The sequence below is a fragment of the Pyxicephalus adspersus genome, chromosome 4 (assembly GCF_032062135.1).
Source record: "Pyxicephalus adspersus chromosome 4, UCB_Pads_2.0, whole genome shotgun sequence".
Classification (NCBI taxonomy): Eukaryota; Metazoa; Chordata; class Amphibia; order Anura; family Pyxicephalidae; genus Pyxicephalus; species Pyxicephalus adspersus.
This window is the reverse complement of record NC_092861.1, coordinates 14,296,607-14,314,137: the sequence shown is the minus strand read 5'-3', so window position 1 is coordinate 14,314,137 and position 17,531 is coordinate 14,296,607. Positions and strand designations below refer to the sequence as shown.

General features: G+C 39.1%; 1 protein-coding gene across 8 annotated transcripts in view; it reads right to left on the bottom strand.

Annotated features, from left to right (window-relative positions):
• The window catches only part of ITSN2 (intersectin 2), a 111,120-nt gene that overhangs the window by 46,949 nt on the left and 46,640 nt on the right, over positions 1-17,531 (bottom strand). For 7 of the 8 annotated variants that reach the window (XM_072407450.1, XM_072407456.1, XM_072407448.1 and 4 more), the window contains 12 exons: positions 16,216-16,379; positions 14,674-14,877; positions 13,712-13,808; positions 11,684-11,826; positions 9,933-9,996; positions 7,520-7,657; positions 6,181-6,260; positions 5,374-5,636; positions 4,816-4,965; positions 4,124-4,264; positions 2,482-2,569; positions 1,608-1,756 (listed from right to left, as the gene is read on the bottom strand). In XM_072407450.1, the coding sequence (XP_072263551.1) occupies positions 1,608-1,756; positions 2,482-2,569; positions 4,124-4,264; positions 4,816-4,965; positions 5,374-5,636; positions 6,181-6,260; positions 7,520-7,657; positions 9,933-9,996; positions 11,684-11,826; positions 13,712-13,808; positions 14,674-14,877; positions 16,216-16,379 (1,681 nt within the window). Of the gene's footprint in view, positions 1-1,607; positions 1,757-2,481; positions 2,570-4,123; positions 4,265-4,815; positions 4,966-5,373; positions 5,637-6,180; positions 6,261-7,021; positions 7,172-7,519; positions 7,658-9,932; positions 9,997-11,683; positions 11,827-13,711; positions 13,809-14,673; positions 14,878-16,215; positions 16,380-17,531 lie in introns of those variants that run through there. The other variant, XM_072407454.1, reaches the window with a different exon arrangement.

The following is a 17,531-nucleotide window of genomic DNA, read 5'->3' as shown; positions in this document are numbered from 1 at the left end:
AGTCTTGAACTCATGGACATCACCAGATGCTGGGTTTCCACCTTTTTAATGTTCTGCCAGGCCTTTACTGCAGCCGCTTTCAGTTGCTGTTTGTTTGTGGGCCTTTCTGTCTGAAGTTTAGTCTTCAATAAGTGAAATGCATGCTCAATTGGGTTCAGATCAGGTGACTGACTTGGCCATTCAAGAATATTCCACTTCTTTGCTTTTATAAACTTCTGGGTTGCTTTGGCTGTATGTTTTGGGTCATTGTCCATCTGTATTATGAAACGCCTCCCAATCAATGTGACTGCATTTAGCTGGATTTGAGCAGACAGTATGTCTCTGAACACCTCAGAATTCATTCGGCTGCTTCTTTCCTGTGTCACATCATGGATAAACACTAGTGTCCCAGTGCCACTGGCGGCCACGCCTTCCCCATACTTTTTTCTTGCCACCATCTTCTCTTTATGGTAGACTTGGATATCGATAGGCCTACTTCCTGGAGAGTGTTGTTCACTTGGTTGGCTGTTGTGAAGGGGTTTCTCTTCACCATGGAAATGATTCTGCGATCATCCACCACTGTTGTCTTCCGTGGATTTCCAGGTCTTTTGGCTTTGCTGAGCCCACCAGCGCTTTGTTTCTTTCTCATGATGTACCAAACTGTAGATTTTGCCACTCCTAATATTGTAGCAATTTCTCGGATGGGTTTTTTCTGTTTTTGTAGCTTAAGGATGGCTTGTTTCACCTGCATGGAGAGCTCCTCTGACCGCATGTTGTCTGTTCACAGCAAAATCTTCCACAAACAAGCAACCCCCCCCAAACAACTCAAGGCCTTTTATCTGCTTAATTGATATTTACATAACAAAGGAATTGCCCACACCAACCCAATAAATAGCCTTTGAGTCAATCTGTCCAATTACATTTAAGCCCCTGTGTAAAAAAAAAGGCTTTAGTTCCTCATATTTTTCTGCTATCTTTTTGTTCAACCCACTGAATGAAAGTTGAAAGTCTGCAGTTCAACTGCATTTAAAATTAATTGGGGTAATGTACAGAACCCAAATTAGAAAAAAAGTTGTCTGTCCAAATATTTATGGACCTAACTGTATTTTGGTTACTGGTACGGGAAGTAAAGGGAAACCTCCCAAAAAGAAAGAGACAGTAAAAATCTTGAAATAAATGTTATCTCTTCATTACCCTACCAAAAAAATATGATTTATGTGCCCACCATCAAATCCATTTTTTAATGGACTTAAAAAGTCCTAAGCCTTTTGCAGTCCTGCACAGCAGAAATGAGACGCAGCACAAGGAGCCAGTCAGTTGTACTGTCATGGCCAAGTGCAAATAGGTAACATGCTGATGGGAGAAAATAACAGTTTTGGAGAGAACATTGCTTCACTATCGAATCATAGAGGTCATTTCACTCCCCAGTCCCAGTTTTACTTAAGGCAAACAAAAATTTCAAGTTCTCTTCGACTGTGGGCAGAGCTTACCAAGAGAGATGGACCGTAACAAAAATCCAGTATCAGCTTTTTATTTTTTTAGTAGTTTAGCTAAATGTGACTGTGAGCCAATATGGACAATGCTAATTGGGGCCTAAATATTTTGAGCCCTATTTCATGGTTCCATACCTTTAGTTGGTTGTTAAAGGAGTCCATCTCTTTGAGTTTGGAGGAAGTCTCTTTCTCCAGAGCATCCAGCTGCTCCCGTAGTCTCTGGCATATGCCATCCTTCTCTGCCATCTTCTTATGAATACCAAACAAACCCGAATTTGAATTATCTAATTGTGGATCAAACACAAGAATCAATGGAAACATTTCAAGTATTTTTCAGCAATTGTTAGTTGCCCACCAGTGCTGGTAAATGCATACAGGGATTTATAGCTCCTTTAAAGCTGATGAATTGGTAAAGGTAATCAGGCCTAATCTATTAAAAGTGCTGGGGCTTTGAAGGATTGGAAGAAAGTATTTGCCTTACCAGAGGTGTTAATAATGAATCAATTGCACATTAAGGCACATTAAATAAGTGTCTTTTTCTTACCACAAATAAAGAAAACTGCATCCAAGCCTGTTTATTGTAACTAAATGTATTGCACACACAGCAAATATCTACAACCCATTAAAGCTGAAATACTGATATAAACTACAACAGCCATCATATGCTAAAAAACTAAATAGTATTCACATCTACCTTGCAACTAGTATACTGAAAAAAATTCCTAGAACCCCCCCTGCTCATACAATTGCCTCACTGCTTTCCCAGAAGTTTGCACAGATTACAGACATCCACATTGCACTGCAAGTTTGGTCTTTGCAGAGACACTTTTGAGACGCTGAGCTGGTGAAATGTATTTACTTCACAGGGATTATTAACCTATTTCAGGAAGAGCACAGATATAGTTTATATACTGCCAAATTCTTGTAAAGTAGGTTAACAAGAGGGGATTATCTTGCTTTGATAAAACTGGGTATTCTAATTTAAATGAGGAAGCGGAAAACAACTTACCTGTTGAATTGCCCAACTGCAGCTGTTTGATCTTCTCATTTAGTGCTTGTTTCTCTGGAGCAAGACTGATTAATTTATTCTGATATTCCTGGAATAAAAAAATTACAGGGATTACATCAACATTCCAGAAAACTGTAAACAGCTATGAATTGTCTCCAATGTACAGATGGCTTACCAAATTTACTGGAACTCATGTAAAGCAAATATACCTAATCACCATACCTGCCAAAAAGGCTAAAGATGTGACCACCCTTCCAAAATTATTGAGTTCAGGTGTTTTCAGTGAAGGGTACTAGTTATCTTTCAGCAGACAATGACAATAAAGGCGATTGTGTTCCTCCAGCTGTTTGTAGAAGACCATTTTTGTTCTAGTATGACCCTGTGCACAAATCCATATGTATAAATGAATGGTCTGAAGAGTTTGTTGTGGAGGAATGCTAAAGCTCGGACCACAACCTTACTGAATACTTTATGGATGAATTGGGATGCTGAATGTAAGACAGGGCCTTTCATACATCAGACATCGACCTGATAAAAGATCAGGATAAAAGAGATATAAAAGATAAAAAAGGATAAAAGACCACAATTCTAAGAGACACACGCCAGAACTGTTATAGCCATATTATGGTCAATGGTTTTGGAATAGGATATCCAGTAAGGTGTGATGGTCAGGTATTCACAAACTTTTTGTCATATAGTGTCAAATTTTAGATGGCAATTACTGAAATGCTTGGTAGGCTAAAGTTTAAAATGATAATGCTTTCACATAAGTATTGCCTCTGTGGAACAATGCTACAGACTAGAAATGCTACCTCAACAGGCATTCCTTCTAACATAAGCCAGGAACTGAGGGGACAAGTGTCAAACATGAATACTAAACCTTGACACCCATTCCTAAGAACTAAGGGCAAGAAAACCACACTTTGTAGACTATATAGTCCAATGTTTCAAAATGAATATCTGACAAAATGTTTAAAGAATGACTTCTTGTTTTTGCACATTCAAGTGTAACAATAACATAATAACCCAACCGCTTCCCACAGTACACATTAGTAAAGATGTTTACCAAAAGCAACACACACTTACATCTGTGTTTATAAATCAGAATAATGGCTATATGAATATATCTGCATGAATATAATTTACATGAAATTATTAATATTAATTGAAGTAATTTTGAAAGAACATTATACCTCATGCTTGCATTGTGCCCCCTGGGCACGCCGATGTTCTCCCAACAGCCAAAAAACATGCAGTTAGGTTAATTGACTTCCCCCAAAAACTGGCCTTAGACTACATTAAGGACATAACTATAGTATAGACATTAAATCGCGAGCTCCTCAGAGGAACCATTAGTGACATGATTTTGGACATTGTAAAAGTGATGTATGGATGTGTTGCCAATATATGAATCGGTGTTCTCTGCAGCCACTTTTAGCTGGGAGCACCACCCGGCACTTTTCAGTAATTGCCCGGCTGTTTTTGAGTGACGACTGAAGAGTTAGGCCACAATACAGGGGCTGCCACCCACCTACATTTTCTTCACATTCAGTAAAAAAAAAAAAAAAAAAAAATTCAGGGTTGAACACTGTGAATAAACATTATTATATCAAATGGACAGATTATAGTATAGAGTGGTTACCTGAAGCTGTTGCTGGAGTTGCTTGATCTCCATAATTCCCAGGTCACATTTTTTATCTATGTTATCCAGCTCATTTTTCCTTGTTTGCTTTCTACATCTGACATCTTGGACTCTGAGTGTGATTTGCTGATGCTTTTCCTCCTAAATTAGGATAAAAATAAAACAATGTGTTTAGAAAAGGGATAACTGTAGTGGTCAAGACAGAGCTATCTTGACATGAAAAAATATGACATTTGAAACTTGCAACAGCAATGATTAAAAAGTCACTTGTCTGTTTCCATTGCTGCATTGCTCCCTCATTGACCGAAACGCAGGACATAGAATGTAGCGATGCCTCCCTAATCTGTCCTCTGTAGGAGTGGTAGCATAGAAGCAGGTGAGTGGGTTTTTTTTCCCCATTTTTTAGTTATTTCATTACTGTCAACAGCTAGAGGGACTGCAAGCGTGTCATTAACCATAGATAAGAGCCATTTTAAGTGCTGTTTTATCAAGGGTTCCTACAAATAGAGCAGAAATCAGTCTAATACCATATAACCTGTATCCCCGTGTCCTTTCCTAGTGTCTACAAGCCTTTGAGAATTTTACATCACTGCAGGCCAAGTTTACTTCCAGGTGGGGGAAAGGCACTGCCAAAAACAGGGCCAAACAAGCAGAAAGTACTCCCAAAAAGCAGGTCTTTAAGCATTCCTCACCAGTGCTTCCAGCTCTAACTGCAAGCTCTTTTTCTTAGACTTCAGTCTGATGATTTCCTCTTGCTCTCTGTTCCTCTGGTTGAAAAGCTCTTGGCGGCGAATCCTTTCCAACTCTTGCTTCCGTTGACGTTCCAGCTCTTGCTTTGCAGCCTGCAGGAAGATACAAACATTTTCTAGTCAATTATTATATGGTAGCTCCCTATCCTCTGTGGGCACCAATTAAGGTTATAAATCATGGTATGTGTGGAGTCATCAAGTAATGTGATCTAATTGAATAATTGCAGGGAAAGCAAATTAGGGGTCTCTTGTCTGAAGAAATCTAATCCCAGGGTTCTTATCTGAAGGTATTGGTAGTCCATGAAGAAATGGGAACCACGTAATACAGGTATGGAATTGGTCTACAGGTCTACAATTAGGTTAAGAACCCTTGGTTTAAATAAAAAATGTATTTTGTCATCAGCGCCAATCATATTCTTCCTTTTACATGCCTTAGCACATAAAAAGAAGGATCTGATATCCTAAGGGTCCAAACATCTCATTACAAAACAGGGAACTGACCTCTCGTCTTTCAATCTCTTTCCTCTTCTCCTCTTCCCTCAGTCTCTCCAGCTCACGCTGCTTTTCCAGACGCCTCTCCATCTCCAGCTGCTTCTTGCGCTCCTGCTCTTGCCATTCTCGCTCTCTGCGCTCCTGTTCTTCCCTTTCTTTCTGAGCCTTTCGTTCAGCTTCCCTCTGCTGCTGCTCAAGCAGGACCTGACGTCTCTTCTCAAGTTCCTGGTTACCCCTCTCCATGTTCTCCTTTCTCTTTTCTTCAAATGTCACTTTAAAATCAAAACATGGACAAGCTTGTTTACTGGTGTTAATAGCCAAAGCACAGATAACATCAAAGGCCTGTCGGCAAGGATTCTGCAAAAAGCTTAGTTTATGAACACCAGCTACATCACAGAGCCTCGCCTACAAGGAGACAATCTGTGCATTATTTTAAAACATATACATATATATTACATATTTCCTCCTGTGTAACAAATGAAAAGATGGTGTGGATAAAAGTAAAATTAGGGTGCTACTTAACAAAAAGGAGAAGAAAAAAAAAAGAGATAAAAAGAGGGTTTCTTTGGCAAACAATGAAGTTTCGTAGTGATTAACTAAAAAAAAAAACCTATAAGTAAACTTCCAGGTTTATTTGCCAAAGAAACCCCTCATCTCTTTTTTTTCCTTTTGTTGAATGCCATTACAGGGCTTCAGCATTAAGTAGCATATTAGTATTAAGTCTCATGGGACTCTTTCTATTATAATTATAAAGTGGTTAGATGTGAATTCATGAAGAATCTTAGAAGTTACAAGGTAATCCAGCCCAGATGTTACCTGCTGACTTCTTCTGAGGGGGTTCCTCTTCCTGCATTCTATGGTAGGTGGGTAGTGTTCCATTAATGGGATCAGAACCACTAAAACGACAAAACAAAAAAAAACTTAAATATTGGCCACAGGTTATTCACAAAGAAATGTAGGCTGGGCAGGAAAAAAATGGCCAATTAGAATAATCATTATAAAAATGGTAGCACATATAGTCACAATATGCAGCAAACTGTACAGCCCCCCAAGTACTGGATCTATCAGGATAATAAACTATAAGTATTTTACCTACAATGCCAAACATACAAATGGCAATATAGAACCTAAGTAAAAAAATATAACAAGTTCATAACGTGGACTATTATCCTCCCGGTATGTTTTTGGGATGTGGGAAGAAACCAAGACCTAGAGAAATCCAATGCAAACAAGGGGGGAGCAAGCAGGTAGTGTCATGGCTGATATTTAAATCCAAGACCCTAGTGGTGCAAGGCCGAAGTGTTCACTTTTCCACAGCTTTTTATTAGCGGTTAGCTGTGCAAAAGCTACTCCTAAGATTGTAAGCTCTTCGGGGCAGGATCTTCTCCTCCTTCTGTGTCACTGTCTGTATCTGTCTGTCATTTGCAACCCCTATTTAATGTACAGCGCTGTGTAATATGTTGGTGTTATGTAAATCCTGTTTATTAATAATAATAATAATAATAATAATAGTATACTTACCTTGCTCCCCTCACACACAGAACACTCCATGAAGTTACAGCTGTGTATTAGATGCTAGTGTACAACCTGCAACAACCTTGCTCCAATCATAAAACCAATACAGTTACATTTGTGTATTTGCTGTTAGTGTACTTACCTTGTCCTGCCCATGCTCCCGATACAGCCCATGTAGTTACAGCTGTGTATTAGCTGCTGGTGTACTTACCTTGCCCTTCTCATACACCCGGTGCAGCCCATGAAGCTACAGCTGTGCAATGTCTGCCTACACTGTATGCCCTAACACTACAGTATCTCTAAGAAGTAGTTGGCATCACATAAAAGGAAGTAGCAGAGGCCTGGTTGCCGTCTTATCAGGACTCTGCGCTATGCTAAAGTTCCGTTACCAAAGTCTGAACACTACAGATAAACTGCAGGAAAGACAACTTGCTGCCTAGTGATACTGCAGACCTAACTATACATCACACAATAACCAATCACCACAACATTGGTAACTTTTTTAAATCTTGTAATATTTGCATAACAACTGGGGTAGGAACTAGATTTGAAGATCTTACATGATTATGAAAGGGCGAGAAGCAGTTTTTAGAGGAAACTGACCCCTTCTCACAGTAGCACAAAAGGAAAAAGGACATACCGAAATGAAGGGGGAACAAAGTCTGGAGGCAGAGTCAGCGGAAGAGGCTGGCCAGCTTTTGCCATGTCCGTTAAATGCATGGCTAGCACAAACTCATCTGCTTTCAGCTTTCCATCCCGATCAATATCTGCAAGAGACCTATGAGAAAAGAAAAAGGCAGATATAACCAATTTCATAACATTCCAAAATCCCAGTAATAAAAAAACAAAAAACAAAACATTATTTCCCTGTGCAAGTAAATTGTACCTTTTAAATACTGTAGATCAGTTTCTCAACCAGGGTTCATGGAACCCTAGGGTTCCTCCCCAATACCAATGATCTTTTTGGCTATCTTTAATAGTGTCATTCTTCCCACTGACAACCAAGTGAATATACTGTGAGCTGTGATTATAGAAATTATAGCCAGGGTTCCTTGAAGACCTGAAAGTTATTTCAAGGGTACCCCCATGTTAAAAAGACACTGGTGTAAATATTCCAACCATCCCAATAAAATAAACGTAAATTCCTGTTCATTTTGAACACTTTATAAATATGCAGATTAAATAAGTGAATAGTTATTTGCTACCTAACTGAATAATGGAGGTTAATAGTCCCACTGCTCTTAGCTCATTTAAAAAACAGGCCACACATTGCAAAGTGAAAAGTAGCAGTCAAGCACAACCACCGTGCAAGTGCTACAAAGTAGAAGTCTTTAGATGCTATGAGCAAACATGGCTGCTCCTTTGTGCATTTATAACAATAAATTCTACAAAAGAACAAGATTTTTAAACATACAACATATGTATTTGGATGAATACATTAAGCTGAAGGTGGACCTTTTCTATATTAAATTATACAAGGTGCAAAAGAATATTTTAGGAATCTTCAGGTATCAGAAAGACCCTCTGTATATGTATAATTGTCAGCTTTCCTGTTTTCTCCCTATTTTTTATTATTAATATGTTACAAGAAATATTCCTGATTAGCTGGATGTGTTTTGTCCCTGAGCATCTCCTCTATGCACAGATAAAAGTTTTGTTATTTGTACATGGCTGTGCAGAAAACAGGGAAGGATTTCCCTAAACACAGCGTGCCTTCCTTCCTTTGTTTCTAATCATGTCTTGCAGGGTATGTGACTATGCCTGCTCACATCCGGTCTCATGACTGAGACTTGCCATTTATTGATGCTTACTTGAACAAACACAGGACTTTGTGCAGAAAGACTTTTATGTGATGCTGGGAGAAGTTTGTTTAGTGGAGGTCACTGGTGGGGACAGCAGTACTGATATGCTCTATGACCTATTAAACCTACTGTTGAATGCCAAACAAGTTCTAATAAAGCATTCATTATTTTGCTTCACATGCTTTTAAAGCGACATATTAAGTTGTCCATGCGGGGCAAAGTAATGGTAACTTTCCATGGCCGCAGCACATACACACTTTTGCGCCTCGCCACTCCCCTAGTGCTCTGTTCAGCTTTTGGGACACAGAGAAATACAAAAAAATGAATAAGTCACGCTGAACATGTGACTTGCTCCTATTTTTCCGAATGACAGCCCAGATATCTAGTTATTAGCCTAGATTAGTTACAAAAGAAGTGAGAATGCTCAGTCCTGTGTAAGCTCTGAGACGTCAATTTGGAGTTTTTCTTTCTGGCTGCATGACGTAGACATTTCTCTTTTGCTTTCTAGAGATGGGGTTCTCTTAGGAACTGGAAGAGAAAAACCTTGGCAAAAGGGATCTACCCGAGACTGCATGGCATGGGCACAAGTGATGATAGTCACATAAACATTAGGTCACTGGGACTCGGAGTGAGTGCAGAAAGACTGCAATTAGGAACAGGACAGGCACACTTACCTAGCACGCTCCCGAAGGCTACGTACACACGTCAGATGATTCTCATCCGATAATTGCCTCAGGGCCGATATCGGACGAGAATCTGTGTGTACAGCGCTCGTTGTCCCAATGATTGTCCTGGCAGACCCACAGACAAATGAAAAACAATTGTAATGAAAGTGAAGGGGGGAGAGAGTGCAGAGGGGAGCCACTCTGTCGTTCTCTCCCTCCCCTTTCTATAAAGCAGGATGGGGCTGTATGTATCGTTATTCATTGTGCAGGCTTTTGTTGTTGGAAAGGATCGTGAAAGGTTCTTTACAATGACAATTATCGCACGTGTGTACCCAGCCTAAGCATAGGCTAATCTACATTTAGGGAAGTAGAAGTGGCACCCCTGTAATTCTGCAGTGACACCTACTTTTGGCAATACTGATTTCCTAGCTTCTTGTATCTCCTAGAGACTATGAATGAGATTTTTGAATTTTCGTCACATCAACAACAAAAATATCCCTGCCATATTCTCCATGATGGAAAATAAAGACAGTTCTTGCTGGTACATGATCCCACTTCTCGGTACAAACATGTGTTCCTTCCTTACCATATAGTTGCCAGCTGGGTCTGGGAAAGGTTAGATTGTACCAGGGCATTCTTTACTTGAGAACCTGAAAAACAAATGCAAAATAGTTTTATTATTTTGTAACAGTACATAAAACTAAATGTTTAACTGATTAAAGTATTGTATAAAATTGGAGGAAAGCTGCTTTAGTCATGTAAAAACAAAGTTCAAAGAACTTAACTAACCAGAAAAGTTGCCACACAGGTACACTGATGGGTATTGTCTCTAACACCTACAATAAACCTACCTTTACAATTATAGACTGGTCATTTCTTTGTCAGAGGGCAAATGTACAAAATCAGCAGGGGATCAAATACTTCTTTCCCTCACTGTATGACAGGTATTGGCTGTACACACAGAAATTTACATGCGATTTCACAAATTTCCTTTAAATGCCAGCTCAGAGAACCACTAAAGCAGGGGTGCCAAACTCTGACCAATGGGCCAAATCTGGCCCTCAAGGCCTTTTTTTTCTTTTTGGCCCTCCAAAGAATTCCGAAAATGAACTACATCTGGCCCTCCCATCCATGTTACCAGCTTACATCATCATTTTCAATACATGCAGTACTTAGACATTATTCCTGTACACCCATCATGTGACACAAAGCCTAGGCAATGATCACATGGTGCAGGACTACCAGGGGCTATGTGTTTGTTTCAATCCAATAGAGACTGCATAGTGTAATATTAAGTGCAATATCAAATGATCTAACACTGTTAAGAAAAGATATCTTATTGTTTTAAGAATGTCAATGTGTTAATTGACTCCCCTTTGAGTTAACCCCCATGGTGCTGCTATGGTAATATGATTATAAAAAAAACATTCCATTTACAAAATAAACTCAAATCTTCACAGATGAAATAAAGCATAACACTCTTTGCAAATTGTATTTCACAGGAGAAACAGATGGCGGCTTGTATAATGTAGTAAGGATTATGCAGACATGAAGCAGCCTTAAATACAAGTGCAGTATGCCTGCCCTTCAATCACAATGCAGCTCTGTGCAACTTACAAGCTGTATCATAGTACAAAACAGCAATCATACCTCTTTGTCTGACAGCCAAGGCTTTTTTTTCTTATTATATTCCTTATTTTTACACAGTGATGTAACCACTGGGTTTTCTAATATTTTTAAGCAATGCAGGCAGATTGTGGCTAGCGGGAGGGCTCGGCAAGCTTCCAGAAACATACCAGAGGCCCTCAAGTGCCCTTTGCCCTAATGTAAGCAGCGGGTTGACTTTTTAGAGGGGTTATGCAAATCCTAAAAGGCCTTTAAGGGAGAAGGAGTGGTCAATGCTAATTAAGCTTTTTTAAAAATATTGACCACTGTAGATATCACCCACATGATGCCTTTATGATTGAAACCTAATAAAAGACCTGTTTAGCTGGGATAATATGGAACATCCTCCAGACATGACAAAGTCAGCCTATGTGGTGTCTACACATATTTTTTGGTAAACGTTGGGTGAATCTTGGTTAAGTATATCTTGGGTATACCTTGGGTCTGTACATTCTAATACTTCAGATGGCACACTGGTGCCACAAGGGTTGTTACATTGGCATGAACTGAAGAAAAGGACCATGAACTAAAGAACATGCATTTCTAAATCTATGCCTGTATTGTTGCATAGAGTGTTATACGGTGGTAAAGCTACCATGACTCAGGATGGTGGATTACAAGTACAGTAATTAAAAACAAAATACCAGTCTTAGTACAAATAGTTGGACTCACCAGTTAAATAGCCAGACATGGCTTTATCAAGACTGTTAAACTTCTGCCTGTACTTCAGTCTGGCAGCCTGAGGAACAGCCCAGTCCAGGCTACCGGACTTGGGAGAGTTACCAGTCAGTGAAGTGGTAGATGAGGAATTAGAACTAAAACCAAAGGAAAAGCATAGCACATTATTTAATGTACAGCACTGCGGGAAAGCCTTGATCAATACTGACATACAGAACAATAAAAAAAAAAAACAAACAAAACAAAAAACAAAAAAAAAAAAAACAATAAAAGTTGTCTCACAATACCGGGGCTGCCACCCGTACAGCTTCCTCCCACCCAGCTTTCAAAAAATTCTGGGGTGAATAGGGATAGAGAGAATACATTTATTATATTCGTGTTCTCCCCAGCCCCCTTTAGCCGGGCGCACCACTCAGCACTTTTCAGTAACCACTTGGCTCTTTTTGGTAGGTAACAGTACACGGGTTACCACCTACTTACAATTTCTTTTCACCCAGCTTAAAAAAATTTCTGGGTTGAACACAATATAATCTCAGAAGCAAAAGGCTTATGAAAGGACAGGTCTCATGCAATCACTGAAGAGCAACAAGAACTTCATGAAGCTTTGCCAGCCTACAAATTAACGTCTTATTATTTAAATGTAGTCAGAGTGAGTGAAACTAAAGATAAATGACAACTGGTTCTTCAAAGCTATATTCAATGCCAATTGAATATATTTATTGTACAGCACTGCATAACATGTTGGTGCTATATAAATCCTGCTTATTAATATTAATAATAATATTAATATTAGAACTGATAATTTACAGCTACTTCTGTGATTTACACATATTCTTCAGCATTCTACAACTATCTCAATTGTGTGTGTGAAAGTTCTTATTCATCCAGGTCATGTTATATCTAGCAGTAGTTAGTCACATTTATTTGGACTTCTTGTAATGTTGAGGATATTTCTTAGCTTTACCAGCCAGGTTTGCAGCTGAAAAGGTGACATGGACAGTCTACGAATTGTCCTCAATATTACAGGAACAAGTCTCATTAAATATGATTAAGGCCATGTACACACATTAGAATAATGTTGCTGGAAATGATCCTTTGTGAGCACAGTGCTGATCAGTTCTATGGAGAGGAGGGCATGACAACAGTGAGGCCTCATGTTGTATCCTCCACCATAGAAAAGTACAGTGGTCGTCCCCACTTTCATTAACAAATCCGGATACTTGATGTCAGGGGACAGTTGTACGCAGGCTTAATTTTCGCCTGAGACGATCAAGACGGTTTGTCTGGGGTAACTATCATGTTGTGTATTCATCTGTATTATGAAGGAACAACATAATGTCAACTTGTTCTTCCAGCCTGGCTTTGAATGAATGGAAACACCCTGATTAGGTAATCCTTGCATTCTCCTTTGCTCCAAGCATGTTTACAGCATTACACTGACAGCACTGTGCAATGAAATAGAGCCGGACTAAATTGGTCATTCCCTTTACTACAGCATAAGAATTTTAAAATTCAGATATAAAAGCAGGTAAATTATTTTTAGCAATTGTGATTAAAAATAAATGTAGCTAAATTGCATTTACAATACCCAACATGTTTACACATTCCTAATGACCAACTTAAAAGAGAATGTCACTTATTGTAATAGAAAACACTGGATACTTAAATCTCCAACAGGTGTAAAATTCTTCACATCCCTGTGTCAGATGCCTGGTCCCCCCGCTACACTCAATGGTCCCTTCAACTGGCCTGTAGTGTGTAGGGTCCAGAAGAAACCACAGCACTTAGCAGGGGGACACAGACATCTGACTTTCCCGAAGTTGATGAATGCTATAAGCTTTCCTGCAGGTTTTAGAACCTAAAGATATTGGAGGTTAGATTTGCTGCTTTCTGGAAAATTATTTTATTGCAGGAGCAATGTTTTAGATTTTTGGGGGGGAAACCCAAAATGTGCTTTATAATCACTGATCTTTCTTGTTTCAGTGTGACTGTTTTAGAATGAGGACAGACAGTTAATCATACCTGCTGGAGCCCAGGTCAATAAGAGATTGAGTCTTCTGCATGCTAACACTGCCGAATCCTCCGGTCATTAGAGAGAGGGAGCTGTTATGGGGCAGTGCTGAAATACATTCATACATTAACAATGAGACATTCACATACATGGCTCCGTGTGTAAACTATATCATAGAATATTTTTACAGCAAGTTGTTCACTGCTAAAAACCCTCTTTTATACTACAGCTAATTACACGACTGCTATGTAAGCTTGGGATACTCATATGTCAGTAAAAGAACAGGTCTGCCACTAACAAGCCCAAAGTTAATATTTACGTACTGGCATTGCAGCTGATTTTGTGATATGGGCATACAGCCAACCTGCAGTAAAGGTGACTACTATATCATGGTTAAGGAAGTTGGGATGAAAAAGGCCAACTTTACCCATAACTAATCAAACTAATTCTTGGCAAAATTAAAAAGTTTCTACTCTGAAAAACTGGAAATCCATTTCCTCCATGTGTATTGATGCTTACAGTGAACTTCTGCAGGCTTTGCCTTTTTTCTTTCTTACCATAGTTAATTTAAAAAGCACCAGTAGTCATGCACCGTGGCCATGGCCCTCCTTAAATATACAAAAACGCCACACATTTATATAGTAATGTACAATTGTGTTGATCTTGGGTACACTGAAGCTGGTGCAGGCTGAAATGAGAATTCTACAGCAAACCTATTCACCCCCAAAGTTGTTATATATACCCTGAGACATACATATACACATTGTAACTACTGCCTCTAGCATGGACATGTGTCACCATCAATAAAAGGTACACCCCACACTTTCACAATGTATCTTGCGGGTTTGGCATTTATACCATAACAGCAACCGGATGCCGATTAATGACTTTCTAAATAATCCGATGTAAAATGAGTGTAAAAACCTGGAGCATTGTCAATTACAACAGAAATACATGAAGAAGAAACACTTACTTGAGGACAAAGGCACAGGGAAAGAGGACAAGAGACTGGATGTTCCATTTGGCAATGTTGAAGATGAGCTGACAGAAGGCACCAAGGGACTAGACATAGGCAATGGTGGCAGAGAGCTCATTGAGGTCAGCAAACTGGTGGGTGCAAGGGGTAACAACGTGGGCATAGACGGTGGCATGGACAAGTTTGGCATACTCCCCATTCCTAAACACAAAACGTAAAACAATGGCTTGTATTTTTCCTATGAATTTTTATGCATTATGAATGCTACCTACACTTGTGCCATCTACAGCCACAATGTTTTGTGTTAATACAAACATACACAGAAAGGAACATATAGACTATTAACTTTAATACCCCAGGATGGAGCATATAATCTGGCACAATTTGGTAATAGTCCCAAATTTAACTTTATTTCAGCATGCAAAAACCTTGATGGCACCATTAATGTGTTTTAACCTCCCAGGACACTTTCACCGCAGCTATGGTCAGGGCCCCTAGGAAGAGTGAAACACATTAGCAGTGCTGTCATTTTCTTTTAGCTGGAATAATATATTTACTATGTTCATCCACGAGTTGAACTACTTCGTGATATAATTGGATAGGTTTGTTTTGAGTTTTTTTTTTTTGCTATGGTGATTGGACTTTAAATCCGTAAAACAAAATGCTGCTGTGCTTTAGGCCGTCTGCCTACCCACATGGTGCAGTGGGGACACAAAATCCTGCAGGGTGCAAACTATTTTATTTATAATACCAAAAAGGTTTGAAGGTCCATGACAGAGCCCTGCCAAAATAAGGTTAAAAATATGAGATAGTAAAAAAAAAAAAAAACACAAGGACATCAATTTCATAACACTTCACTGGTAACATTTATTTACACAGAAGTTCCTCTAGGAAGTTAAGTGAGTCACCCAGCTTTTGCTGACACGTCCTTCTGACCATACACCAAGCCATACAAATCACAAAGATTTCACTAATAGGTAAACCACCAACAAGTCAAAAGCTGTCCAAGGACGGGAGATGGCGGGTTGGAAGATGGAAAGGCACACAATCATCCCTAAAATTCATTGTGACACGCACAACTGTGTTGTATAGTGGACCAGCAGATGTTCTGCTACCTGTTTTGGTAATAAATAATGAAAATCTATTTTAAATAGAGTGTTGACCTTAAGTACCAGCTTAAGTCTTAAAATAAAGAATCATGTGAATCCCTTTGCATGTGCAAGAGTTTCAGAAGGAAAAGCACTCTAAATGCAAATACAATTGCAGTTTGACATCAAGTTTATGTTATGCTTTAGTGAATGTAAAGGAGGCATAAGAAAGTGCGTTTCTGCATAATGTGTTCAGAACATTAGCATTTTCTGCCAATTGTACATATTATTAGTGGCTGCAAATTGCAAAGTTCAATTTAACTACAAAATTCCTTGTGTAGCAATTATAAAGTTATTAATATTACTGAATCTGGTGTTTTCATTTAACAGTAATACTTTATACCTAGATGGGCTGAAGGGCAGTTTACAGAACACAATTAGAAAGACTTACCATAGCGGGAGGACATTAGTGGCGAAAAGACAGGTGGCTGCTTCATAACAGCTGGGAGGATCATTGGCAAATTCTGGCCTTGCAGCTTGAGTTTGATGAGTTTCATAGCTATGGAGAACTCCAACTGGTCCATCTTGCCATCTTTGTTGAGGTCTGACAGCGCCCTGTGAGGATAAAAAAGAAGTAATGTGTGAAACCTACAAATGGATAGTAATCTCCAGCTCAAGGCTGAAATGTTTCGGCCATTTCAACATATCAATGGTTATTTGTTTTGCACTGTGGTCCTGCAGTGCTTACAAGGTACATTTAGAAAAAAAGTCACCAATAGTCTTCAAACCCTAAAGAAACTTTCTGATATGAAACAGTTAGGCACTCCTGTAATGTAAACTCATAGCTCTAAATATGCAGTGTAAGCTCATCTAAAGCACTGCTGTCTCATATAGCTGGTTTCATAGGATGACATTTGGAGAGGTCACTACTACCGCTTTAAGTGTTCACCTGCTTCTATGGACCTGTGCTTCCTAAAGGTCGCTAAAGGTGAGGAGCTCTGACATGAAGATGCAAGGTCCTGCCTTAATCATAATGCCCTCTGCTATACAGGTTACACAGTAAGACAAGAGAAGATGTCAGTAATGGGAAAACATCAGAAAGTCAACAAGTAATGCTAACAACTAATGCTTGTTCTTAGCTTGCCATTCTAAATGCAGCTTTCACAGTTCAGGTCTTTGTAAGGACAGTAGCTGCACAGAGTATGCACAGTTCCCTTTTTGGTCTGAAAGACTTGTTTGGGTATTGTGGTTTTCTCCCACAAACAAAACCTTTACAAAAACTTACACTGCATTTCATGTAGAATGGACCATAAAACAAGTGTATATGTGTGTAGGAATGACTGCAGACTCCTTCAGGATCATGGATTAAGGTCAAGGATTGAGTACAGTAATAGAAACGATAATAGGTCACAATTTGGTAAAATAAACAATGGTGGTATCAGGGTTGTAAGGCTTGCAAATTCAATCTATTTTCTAAATCAAGAGCACACAAATAGAGAGAAGGAGCAGAAAGGGAACTGCACTGCATTGTGATATCCTTACATTGTTGCATTACCTGAACGTCAAGCCACAGAGCCGCTTCAGAGAGTGGGTGAAGCCATATTCATTGGAAATGTATTTACAGCGTTCTTACCAGCTCCTTTTAGCCAGGTGCACCAACCAGCACTCACAATGTATCTCTCAATATATAATATTGAATGTATAATATGTATATTGAAAGTATAATATTCTCTTAAAGTGAACCCTGATAAATAAATAAATATATAT